The sequence below is a fragment of the Aythya ferina genome (assembly GCF_964211825.1).
Source record: "Aythya ferina genome assembly, chromosome: 23".
In the NCBI taxonomy this organism is placed as follows: domain Eukaryota; kingdom Metazoa; phylum Chordata; class Aves; order Anseriformes; family Anatidae; genus Aythya; species Aythya ferina.
The window spans coordinates 4421324-4433511 of record NC_140321.1 but is presented as its reverse complement, the minus strand read 5'-3'; the positions used below and the strand labels follow the sequence as shown (position 1 = coordinate 4433511).

At 42.4% G+C, this 12188-nt stretch overlaps 1 protein-coding gene across 4 annotated transcripts; it reads left to right on the top strand.

The window, feature by feature from the left end:
• The first annotated feature begins 1 nt into the window (after position 1).
• CCDC47 (coiled-coil domain containing 47) lies at positions 2–12014 on the top strand. 4 transcript variants are annotated; one of them, XM_084496181.1, is made up of 13 exons: positions 2–36; positions 2295–2560; positions 2690–2797; positions 4265–4439; positions 4756–4877; positions 5202–5267; positions 6232–6333; positions 7192–7302; positions 7861–7946; positions 8907–8965; positions 9642–9751; positions 9922–10089; positions 10408–12014. In XM_084496181.1, the coding sequence occupies exons 1-13, from the start codon at positions 21–23 to the stop codon at positions 10486–10488; spliced, it is 1470 nt and encodes a 489-aa protein (XP_084352307.1). In that variant the 5' UTR covers positions 2–20; the 3' UTR covers positions 10489–12014. The 4 variants fall into 4 exon arrangements, with proteins under 4 accessions (XP_084352307.1, XP_084352310.1, XP_084352308.1 ...); XM_084496184.1 differs by lacking the exon at positions 2–36 and adding an exon at positions 104–226; XM_084496182.1 differs by lacking the exon at positions 2–36 and adding an exon at positions 251–458.
• Positions 12015–12188: the final 174 nt, after the last annotated feature.

Sequence of the window (12188 nt, the reverse complement as noted above, 5' to 3'; positions counted from 1 at the left end):
GTCAGCGCGCCCTGCCGGGCATGCGCGATGGTGGAGGTGAAGCCGCTGAGGGGAGGAGGGAAGGGTTTGGGCACAGGGGGGCCTGTGGGGTCTGAGCTGGCAGCAGCGGGGCTGCGTGAGGAGGAGACGGGCTCTGGCTGCTGGGCTGGGCTCCGGCTGCTTGCTCAGGCTCTGGCTGCTGTCCTCGGTTCGAGGCGGGGGCTGTCGGGCCCGCTGCCCCCCTCAGGTCCGTGTGTGGGCAGCCCGCAGTGAGCATGCTCCCCTCGCGCTACGCAAAGTACGCAGGCAGCGCCGAGCACACGGGCTGCGCCAAACGCGTAGGCTCCGCAAAGCGCGCAGGTTCCGCAAAGCGCGCAGGCTCCGCTGAGCGCTCGGGCTACGTAAAGTGCGCAGGCTGCGCCGTTTGCGGCCGCTGCGTGCGGGCCGGGCCGAAGCGGTGGCGGCGCCGCGTGCCTCAGGTAACGCGGCCGGGCCGGGCCCCGCGGCCACCGCGCTGCTCCCCACGGGCTGCCGGGGCCGGGCCTCGGCTCTCTCCTTGCCCCCGACCCCGTTACCGGCAGCCCTCGGCCCCGCGGTGCCCCCTGGGAGGGGCGGCTCGGCTCTGAGGGCTGTGGGGCCGGGAGCTGCGGGCTCCCCGGGGGGCTGAGGTGAGGGGCCGGGGGCTGAGGGGCAGGGGATAAGGGTGAGGGGGGCATGGGGGGGCAGAGCAGGGGGATAGGGGTGAGGGGGGACATGGTCTGCAGCCAGTTTTAGCCTGGCTCACCTTGACTCGTGTCCCTGCCAGCAGCCCCTGGGCGCTGTCAGGGGTCTGTTGGTTTCTACACGTTTCATTTTGTATAAGGCTGGATGGAGTGTGTAGGGTTTTTTTTTTTGTTGTTGTTTCTTTTTTGAAACTGTATGTGCTCAGGGTTTCAAAATTCATCCTGTGAAAGCCTTGTGGGTTTGTAGAGCAGGTGGCTCCGTTGTCCAGGTGTTTCATGCAAATCTTGTGGCATGTAAATGCTGTTTTCGTGTTTGAATTCACCTAAAGCTGTGATATAAGCCAGCAAGCAGCACGCTGAAATCCTGGGGTCTGCCTTGCTGTACTTCCCGTCTGGATTCATGCTCACGTGAATGTGATCTGTTCGGGTTTTTGCTAGAACGAGAAGTCTTGAACATAAGCGTTTATTTTAGCTGTCCTTGTCACTCATAGCAGTGAGTTCCCTGCATGCATTACTCAGAGGAGTGCTGGTCGAATTTAGAAACAAATTGCTTCTATTTCAAGTTCTTAAGAGAACGGTCTCATTAACATTGAAGTTCCCACTCAGATCTGGGTGTGAGAGGGAGTAAAGGGAGTACTGCCAAGTCTTCTGCAGCTGATCATCCCCAGACATTTGTGAAATGCACAAATGCATTTTATATTATTACTGCTATCTGAAACCATGGTTTGGACCTCAGTAATCTGCAGTTGTCGGTGATGTACAGTCTGAGTGACAGACCGTGACTGCGGCAATGTTAAAAAAAAGTCATAAGAAGCCGAGGGGAAAAAAAAGTGAAGTATCAGATAATCTCTGCAGGTTCCTGGGAGATCTGGGGAGGGAACTCCAGGCTCATGAGCCAGCTTACTCTGTTATTTTGAGGACTAGTGCAATATCCATCCTCTTCGTGTTTGTTTTTTTTTTTTTTTTTTGTAGACCTTTAGTTATAAGGTCGCCATCTCTGAACAGAAATAGTGGAGGGATGCTGTAGGACCTGATTGTGAGAATTGATCTAGAAAGATCAAATATGATCAGTTTTAAAGAAGCGGAGGCTATCAGAGCATTTCTGTTTAAAGTAAATGAATTAAGCACATTATAAGATTTACTGCTTTTGTAACGCATTCCTGGATCTGACTGTGTCTAATTGCTAATTAATGAGAACTGTAGGCACCATGTGTGCTGAAATGAGTTGGCAACTCTGACTGAGAGTTGCTGCTGAAGAGTCATTTTTATAGCAGGACATCACTGTTTCTAGAAATTGGTCACCTGAACAGCTTGGCCAGATGTGAACTTGCTGCTGCCTCAGCTGCTCCTGCTACCAGCAGAAAATCTACTATCTTGCTATTCAAATTAGTTTTTTTCTTGTTAGAGTGTTCACTTTATACAGAAGATGGCAAGATGAGGCAGAACTTTATTTGTCTCGTGCTGACCTGACTCCAATAATGTTTTGAAATTGTTCATGGAAGTTGGGCATAACTGGAGGTGTGATGGAACAGGCTTTGTATCTCCTAACGTAAGGATTTGTTGCAATGTTTTGGATTTATTTTATTTTTCCAGTGAAAATGAAGAATTTATATATTTTCGTTGCGGTCCTGTTCATCCCGTGGAATTTGTCTTTGGCAAAGTACGATGAATTTGAGGACAGAGATGACATTATGGAATATGATGATAATGACTTTGCTGAATTTGAAGATGTCAGTGAAGATGCAGTCACAGAGTCTCCTCAGAGGATCATCACGACAGAAGATGATGAAGAAGAAGCCACTGTAGAGCTTGAAGGTCAGGATGAGAATCAGGAAGACTTTGATGACACAGACACACAGGTAATGCCTCATCTCCTCCCCCTGTGTGTTTCCTAATGGTGTCTCTGAACCTTACCTTCTCACCCCGTCTTTTTGGATTTTGATTGCCCAGCTTTGGATTTTTATGCTCTGTGTGATTTTGTCCTTTAGGAAGGTGATACTGAGAGTGAGCCGTACGATGATGAGGAGTTTGAAGGCTATGAAGAGAAACCAGATGCGTCACCTAGCAAAAATAAAGACCCCATAACAATAGTTAATGTAGGTATAAATTTTGATCCTTTTTTTATTTGTTACTTTATCAGTTATTTATGGCACTATTTTGTTGTACAAAGAGAGAATCTGTCCTAAAGAATTTGCTATTTGAATTAACAAGATTCAGAGAAGAAATAGGAAGAAGCTCGGAGACGAGAGACACCTAAAATAATACAATAGGATAGCAGCAGAATAGGATCCATCAGCTCTCAATTCCATGCTCTTGGAATTCTTCATACATTGTTTTATGTTACTTCAGATAGCAACTCACGAAGTAAAACTTCCAGGGCAGGTATGTTTGGTCTGTCGATGTCTTTTAAGATGGTAGAACTGCTGTCCTTGGGTCTGTGCTGGATTCAAGCTGAGAACTGCAGTTGGAATATAGACCAGTAAATTCTTCATTAAAACACATGGTTTGATGCATAGGTTTGGCCAACGCATTTTATGACTTAGGTTCTGTTACCTATATGAAAAATGTGGAGAGATGGCAGAGCTATAGAGATAAACTTCATTTAATCCAGAGAAAAAAAATACATCCCAGAAATGTCTGGGTGCTCTCTTAACACAAAGAGGAAGTTACAGTGATGATAGGCTTGCGGTAAATGTAGTGTACTTTTAGCTTGTCTGTGGCTAAAGGTTCAGGTTGGATGGGGTTTGGAGCAACCTAATCTAGTGGAAGATATCCCTGCACGTGGCAGTGGGGTTGGAACCTAGATCATCTTTAAAAATCCCTTCTAATCCAAACCACTCTGTGATTCTGACACTTGACTTCTCAGATGGTTTTTGAAACCGATGTCTGTCCACACTGCTTCACCTGCTTGTTGCCTCCCAGAAGGGTCTTTTACAGAATGATCAGGAGCTTAAGGCCTATGCTTTTATTATCTTTAAGATTTCTTTTCAAATATGGTGGCTGACCTTGGCAGTGAAAATGAAGGTTTGGATTGTTTTATGACTGAAGGGTGACATGATGATAAGCAGAACTGCTGATTCTTCTCTGAAATGGAAAGGCAGGCAGGCTTCCATGCTTCCTCCGCAGTCCATGGCTCTTGGTGCCATCCTGAAAATGTTCCTGGACATTTAGATTTCAGCAAAAGGTAAATGATGATCGAATAATGCTGTGAGGGGCAGGGCATCAAGCCCAGATAATCATTGGGTTGAAATGCTTGGGCTGTTGACTACTCTGGAGGATAAATGTTATCATCAGCTCACTTGGAAGAGATATTTTTTTGTGTGTGTGTGTGGTAGCCAGGTATTTTGGCAATGCTGTTTTCAGTTGTTTCCCGTAGGACTTCTGTGTCCCAGGAGAGCTAAATGCGTTATGTGTAGGCTTAGTTGTGTCCTGTTGCCATTGTGACGCTTGCTGCTGGATTTGGGAGGAAAACTCTCCAGTACTCTTCATTTTTTTCAAATTGCATATACCTAATCCATTCGGTAAGGGAAAAAAACAAAACGATTTCTGTTCACTTTCCATAGGTCCCTGCTCACCTTCAAAACAGCTGGGAGAGTTATTACATGGAGATCCTGATGGTAACAGGTCTTCTTGCTTACATCATGAATTACATCATTGGGAAGAACAAAAACAACCGTCTGGCTCATGCGTGGTTCAATACCCACAGGGAACTGCTAGAAAGCAACTTTGCTCTTGTTGGTAAGTCCTGTGATGATTAGGATGCGTTTTCAGTTTGAGTAGAGATTGTTTTAGACCTGCCTGTAGGCTCTAGAGAAGGGAAACCTTTTCTATGCGTATGTGTGACAGCACTGAGGGCAGCTCTGGGGGTAGATAAATAGTGCGCTAGTCTTTAAGTGTTGAAATTAGATTATGGTGTGGTATAAATTATTCAGAAACATCAAGGTGAGTCTGAAGTAATCCAGGGACAACAGATTTATAAACCTACTGATGCTACTCTGGCGTATAAATTGGTGCTTTCTAGACTGCAGTTCTTCTTCATTGTCATTTTCTCCAGGGGACGATGGCACCAGTAAAGAAGCCACAAGCACTGGGAAACTAAATCAAGAAAATGAGCACATATATAACTTGTGGTGCTCTGGAAGGGTGTGCTGTGAAGGAATGCTTATCCAGCTAAAGGTAAGGATGAGCGAGTTTGTAGCACTGCTCACCTACTGCCAGTGTTCAGGAAGTCCTGCACCTGGGATGGACAGTCTCACGTGTTAGTTCAGCTCATAACTTGAGGGAGCAAGTTATGAAAAACTCGATCAAACGCAGAAAGTCAACCTGCTTTTGAGCAGTGTAGGTGACTTTTAAAGGGCTCTTCAAAGTTAAACTATTCAATGAAAAACATCTACTTACATCTGCCGTGTTTTTCCTTAAGTTCCACAGCTATCTGCCTATGAAGCCCAGCATTCTAGGTATATTTATCAACGTTCTGTGTTTACAATCTTGTGTTTTTAGTTTCTCAAGAGACAAGACCTACTGAATGTTCTTGCGCGCATGATGAGGCCAGCTTGTGACCAAGTGGTATGTCCTCAACCCTTTAGATTGGCTGTGATAAGTTGTTGCATTCCTTTTGCGCTGCTCTGCTGCTTTGGGCTGTATTTATAACCCACACATGAAGTGCTGGTTATCATTTTGTGGTGTTTAGTATCTGTTGAAATAATCTGCAAGAATCATTCATATTTCTTTTCTGTGTGTGAAATGCAAACTGATGACTAGGAAATGTTTTATCTCTAGGGGTTTTATTATTTGAGTGGTTTTGTGAACAGTTCGTTGTGCTTCAAGACCTCATCTTGATTAAAACGTATTTTTACAGTCTAAATTTAATCTTTATTATTAAAGAACATATAAAGAACATATAAAGAATAATCTTTAATTATTGTTCTTCTATCTATACAGTCAGACTGAACAGAGCTGCTTAATGCATATGCTGGCCTGCATGTTCTTTCTTGTAATGTCACTATTTGCCCAGCCACTTTCTCATAGAGGTGAGGGGAATCTTTAATCACATAAATGTCAAGAGAGGTTATATTTTGGACGAATGGTGGCTTAGAAAATGTATTCACAATACACAATGTGACTATAATTGCATTTATAATATTAATTAAAATACTTAAATTAGATGTGGGCAGATAATCTTATCAATAGATATCTGCACAGCAAAGGCTTATAGCTCTTCTGTTGAGGAGTCGCTGTCATTACACGGTCGCATTATACCAGAATGCTGAATTGAGTGCTCCAGGAAAGGCGCTTTTTAATTTTAAGACACACTGAGAAGCTTTAATTTAACAACCTTTATCTCAGCTGTGTACAGCCTTGCTTAGGCTTTGTTCTTTGAGGTAATGAAGGATGAATCAAAATGTCAGATAAGCACTGAGGCAGCAGAAACTGTTCTTCACAGAAGATGCAGGTCTCAATTTGGCTGGTAGTCTGAAGATGGAGTGCATCGTAGAAATCTGATCAATGCTAATAACTTTCTGTCCCACAGCAAATAAAAGTAACAATGAATGATGAAGATATGGACACCTATGTGTTTGCTGTCGGAACGAGAAAAGCATTGGTGCGACTTCAGAAAGAGATGCAGGACCTGGTATGTGTGCTCACAAGGGAATAATAACAAGATAAAGCCAGTGGGATGTAAGAACCTCCGATCGATAGATCGCTTATTTTCTTGGGAACAGCTGAACACTCATGACTGACCTGTTGGAATTACTGTGGGGGAAAAGATATTTTCACCTAATAGATGGACATTTAATGCCATCAGCAATCCGCAGCACTATCCTGCTGCTGTCAGAACTGTAAGAGAAGAGGCAACTGAAAGCAGCCTGCCTCCTTTTTTTGATGTATAGTTAGCTTAGGAGGAGGTTGAAGTAGTACATTTGGGATACACGCGAGTCTCATTTTCTCCTAATCTAATTTGCACAAATGACTTTGTAAAGGATTGAAAAATGAACTTAAGCGATGTGGAAAATTTGCGGTCATGTTTTTACCTAGTGTGAAATAAAGAAAATTTCCCATACATTCAAGCCCTGAATTTTGCAAAGAATCCAGTGATAACGAGCAGTGGTTTGCAGATCTTTTCTCTCATAACATTTCAAACAGCATTCAAACATGGTTGGCAGGATGCCAGTTGGTTTTGTTGATTTAGCAAACAAAATAAGCAAAATATATTAAACTTTATCAGGTGTGCTGGCATGGATGTATTATATCTTTTTCTTTAAAGTACTCACTATTGAGGGGAAATACTGACTTAAAGGCTACAGGCATTTATATTACATGCTTTACTTTATGCTTGAACTGTCCCCAGCCAGACTGAGTTAATGCATTTTTATTGTTTCTTATCTGGTACTTTTAGGGGTGCCATTGTACTGAAACAGTTCAGTTGATAAGCTATTTGCATACTTGTGCTATTTTTATTTTTTTTTTCCCCTTCCTCTCTTTGTAACAGAGTGAGTTCTGCAGCGATAAACCTAAGTCTGGTGCAAAATATGGGCTTCCAGATTCGCTGGCTATCTTGTCGGAGATGGGGGAGGTCACAGAGGGAATGATGGACGCAAAGGTGATCTTGAGTGAATGAGTACAAATACTCCTCGGTGTCCCTGGTACTTGCAGCCTGTGCAAATGTTCTAATCTTTGTCTCCTGTAAAAATCACAAGAGAGCTAAATGGCCCTCGTGAGATCTGGGAGAATCAAGAAAAATATAAGGGCTAGCAGAAGGGAGTAATTGCCACTTCTTTATTTCTTTTATGTGGCAACTGTTAGTCTAACGTATGATCTGAGGACTTAGAACTGCCTTTCAAAGCCTCAAAGTTAGCTCCAGCACCTGGCTTGAAGGAAGGTGTTGGTCTCTCTGCAGATCCTCAATGCTGATGTTTGTTATTAAATGAAATAGCAAATCCCAAATGAGAGCAACTCGAGTTATTAGATGCGTTAGTTCCATGCATTGAGGCCCCTTCTAGCAAAAGCTAAAAATTCCAGCAGTTTAAATTGTGGTGTTACTGTGGCAAGCTGAGCACAAAAATTTTCTGAGTGATGTGTGGCCGTGCTGCAAACCAATATGGAGTGTGTAGGCTGATGTCTTGGTGGTAGGAGAAACTAACCCCTGTTTCTCTTTTAGATGATACATTTCCTCACGCACTACGCTGACAAGATCGAGTCCGTCCAATTCTCGGACCAGTTCTCCGGTCCAAAACTTATGCAAGAGTACGTACATATAGAGCTAGATCTCTCCTTGCAGTAGCTGCTCTAGCAGTATGCAAAGTAAAGGCTGACAAACCTGTTTGCAGTGTGGAGCTGGCTGGAATGCACATAAAGAGAAATTGGGAGCAAAGGTGAAACAGCTGAATAAATACGCTCCAAACGCTTACAAATGCTGCATCAGTGTAGATGATCAAGGTGCTGTATTGCCTTAATGTTTATTTTTGAGTGCTGGTTACTCTCTAGTTTGGGCAACTCCAAATCTCAGATAGCACCTGGCTGCTACAGTGTACACAGCTCGTGGAAAACAAGTGAGTAATCCCACTAAGAGGATACAACAGGGTAGAGTTAAAGAGCCAAGAAATAACGCTGCAAGAGTGGTTGAAAAAACACGTTAATACGTTCCAGTAGCATCTGAATTAAGAACTAGGTCTGAGCGAAGTCTGAAGTGTTTAAAAGAAGTGCTTTTAGCTGCTGCCTCAGAATTGCCAAGTAGTGGGTGCTTTATCTTATCATCTGAGCTACTATGTAGGCTTTTGCAAGGGTGTATTATGCTTGCAGGCATATAAAAAAAATGATCTGTATCAAAACTTGAAACTGCCCTCCAAAAGGATCGTGCTTTCTTATAATTAAAAAACAGCAGCATGTGAGCTTTGTACTGAAATTGCAAGGCTTTGGAGGCTCAGTGGAATGTAGGTCTGACTTCGTTGCATGAGCCTGTGTTTTTTTTGAGTAGTCAAGTCTTGAATTCTTAAGAATTTTTTTTTTCTTTCTTACTGATGCTTATATAAGCTTTATGTCTCAAGTAGTAGTATAAACTTCAGGGTATATGTAAAAGTGAATGCCTTTAAAAATATACAAGCTTATCTAGGGGTCAGATGACTTCTGACAATCAGCTTGGATGATGTTATTTGTATGCCCACGTTTTTCTTCACCGATTCCAGCCCCTTTTTTTCCTTCTTACAGGGAGGGTCAGCTTACAAAACTGCCCGAAACTAAAAAGACACTTTTGTTTACATTTAATGGTAAGAGAACTGGTGTATGTGTGTAAATGTATCTGGGGGGTGTTGTGTTTTACCTGTGCAAGGTATGCTCAAGTTATGTCACCTATGGAAGATAACATTATTAGGAATGACTGGTGCATGTAAACAGGATCGCTGACTGATGAACCTGTAAGCAGAAGGCAGTAATAACAAGGAGGACTCAGCAGCATATTGTGATTATAAAAGGAAACTGAACCTTGCTATTGCGGGTCTTAATTCACAATCATATCTCTGTTGGTGGTTGTATTAGGTTTCAGTTGGAAGATGACTTGTTTTAAGCCACACTGTTTGCAGTGTGAGCTTGCACAGAGTTCCTTGGTTATCCCTGTTTTGGAAGAAAAGCAGTCTATTCCAGAAAAAGACCACAGTTCTCTTAAGAATTCACAGCCATAGCTCCAAGTAAAGTTAATGTCAGAGCCAGAACTCTGTTTACTTTTTGTTAGTACAGAATTAAAAAAAAAAAAAAAGAAGGATCATGTGGAGGAAATGTGACTGAAGAATCTATGTGCAATCTCCAAAGCAAAATCCGTCTGTTAGTAAAGTCATTTCCAAAGAGGATGATAATATCTTTCTTGAATGGTGTGAGCAATAAGGAAGGAGCGTTGCAGCTAATAGGAAAATCTTGCCAACCTAATTAACAAGGAGCTCTCTGTTTCAGTGCCTGGTTCAGGCAATACTTCCCCAAAGGATATGGAGTCTTTGCTGCCTCTGATGAGCATGGTTATCTACTCTATAGACAAAGCAAAGAAGTTCCGTCTGAACAGAGAAGTAAGTTGTCTGTGTTTAGTGCCTTCTGAATATTGTATGAAATCGCAAACGTTAACCTTTGATCCTTAATCCTAAGGCTGGGAGCCTTTCGTTTCCAGTATAACTACTACAGATACTCCATCCTGCTCATAGGGAATCTGTATTAACTGCCTTTGCTTTTATCTCAAAAGGGCAAACAAAAAGCTGATAAGAACAGGGCTCGTGTGGAAGAGAACTTCCTTAAGCTGACTCATGTGCAAAGACAGGAGGCTGCCCAGTCCCGTCGAGAGGAGAAAAAACGGGCAGAGAAGGAGCGAATCATGAATGAGGAGGATCCAGAAAAACAGCGACGGCTGGAGGTGAGATGGATTTTCAGCTTGTTACAAGCTACAGGCGAATTTCTGCGACGTATCTCCAGGGCTGCTTGTAGGCATACAAGCAGCAGCAGCCAGCTTTGATTTCTTACTTTGCCAGAAGGCAGCACACGCTTCCTGTGTATACTCTCTTGCTTTCCCAAACATGTAAGGGCTCTCAGTGGGGAGCCAGCTCACGTGGTTAGGGATGCGAACCCAAGTACAGTACTGGGGGTTGCCGCCTTTGTTCTTTTTTGAAACGATCAGCTTGTTCTTTGAAGGGATTGCTGATGTTCATTTAGCTCTCTGTATTCTTTCCTACAGGAAGCTGCTTTGCGGCGTGAGCAGAAGAAACTTGAGAAGAAGCAGATGAAGATGAAGCAAATCAAAGTGAAAGCTATGTGACTCCATTGTGAGACGCCTGTCTCAGTGCCACCTGCAGAATTTTAATTCACAGGGTACAAAGACGTACTGAACTCCATAATCCTACACTTTTTTGAACACTACTAGCCATTAAGGGAAATGCTCCTTGCATCGGTGTTACTTATTTAAGTATTACAGCAACATTGCAGGTGTGTGTAGAGAGCTTTGTCTCAGCAGTTTTATTCCAGGTGGTATAAATTTTTGCTACTTGTCTGTTTAAAAAAAAATTGCAATATTCTTGAATGCTCATTGTCATTTGTTCTTCAAAAACATATGATTGTAAACCTGTCCACGTGTGCTGGTAACATATTAATGCTTTGGTTTTAAACTTTGGTTTTAGTTTTTGGGAGGGAAGGGGGAAATTCTTAATTTAAGGGGAGGAAAACTGCACAATAAGCATTTACCATGCATTTATTTGCATCAAGCTTTTAAAGGCACAAAACTTAGCCTTCCATACACAGTATGGATACTTCAGGGATTTTAAGTCCAGTAGAACAGAAGTGTTTTTTTTTTTTTTTTTTTTTTTTTTTTTTTTTTTTTATAACAGACAAGGGTCTGAAACAGTATTAGGTTACCTGTAGGCATGATTGGCATACGTGTAAAACATGTAGATGGGTTAGATACCAGGGAATGGAATACATGAGCATTACTTCTTACCTGTGGTTTTGAGTGCTGCAAGCTTAATATGATGTCAAGTCTGTCACGTCAGCGTGGTGTTTCTTCAGGAGTTGAGTGCATGGTGAGTTAGCAGCTTCAGCTAGTTTTTCCTTGAATATTTTAACTGTACAAATTTGCCTCAAAAACATTTCTCCTAGTCTTAGCAGCTGCTGCCTAATTCACTCCAGCAAGAAGCTAGATTCAGTGAAGTATCTGCTATTGCCAATTTCCACAAGAAAGTAAAACTGCTTCAGAGGCTGTGTATCCTCTTCCACTGATAAGTGGTCACTTCAGGTTTTTGAGTATAACGGGGAAGGAAGTGAGCGTCCTTGTGTGAACACTTGGCTAACTGAGAGCTCTGCATTTTATAAATGCTTCCTGTCTCGCAGGTGTTATATTGTTGCTGTAACAGACTTTTTACAGATTTGTGGGGAAACAATGTCTTGCATTTTTCTTGTTCAATAATATGTGCAAATTTTGTTCTGAGGCAATAAGGGCGAGCTGCTGTTGAAACAGCAATTGCTTAAAATTCTTGTTCCAGCATGGGGTACTTCAAGCTGACTTAAATGCAGAAGTCTGTAACCTGATACATGCAAATACATTAATTTTATAATGGTTGGTAAAATTAATTTAAAACCAAAACTAATGTAGATCATGTGAAATTTTAGCACTATTTAGCTTTAAAGATTAACGTGGTCTTGTTTCACGAAGTTCTTGGAAAGGAAATAGTAGTTTGTGCTCTTTTTTTGAATAAGTCGACAGTGTTCCTGAAGTCCTATGGCAGCTAATTTTGTAATATGAACATTCAAATGAACTACCTAATGAAGAGTAAAATATGACTGAAACACTCCTCCTGCCTAGTTTACTGGACTCTGTGTTCCTTTCAGCTACTCCCCTTGCCTACTATAACATTCCTCTCAGCACCTCAACACCTTATTTGTCCCACTTCGGGTATAAAAGTGTATTTTTTTGTGAGGGAGGCGGATGCCGTACCCGTAGGAGGGCCGTTTTGAGGCACCCTGACA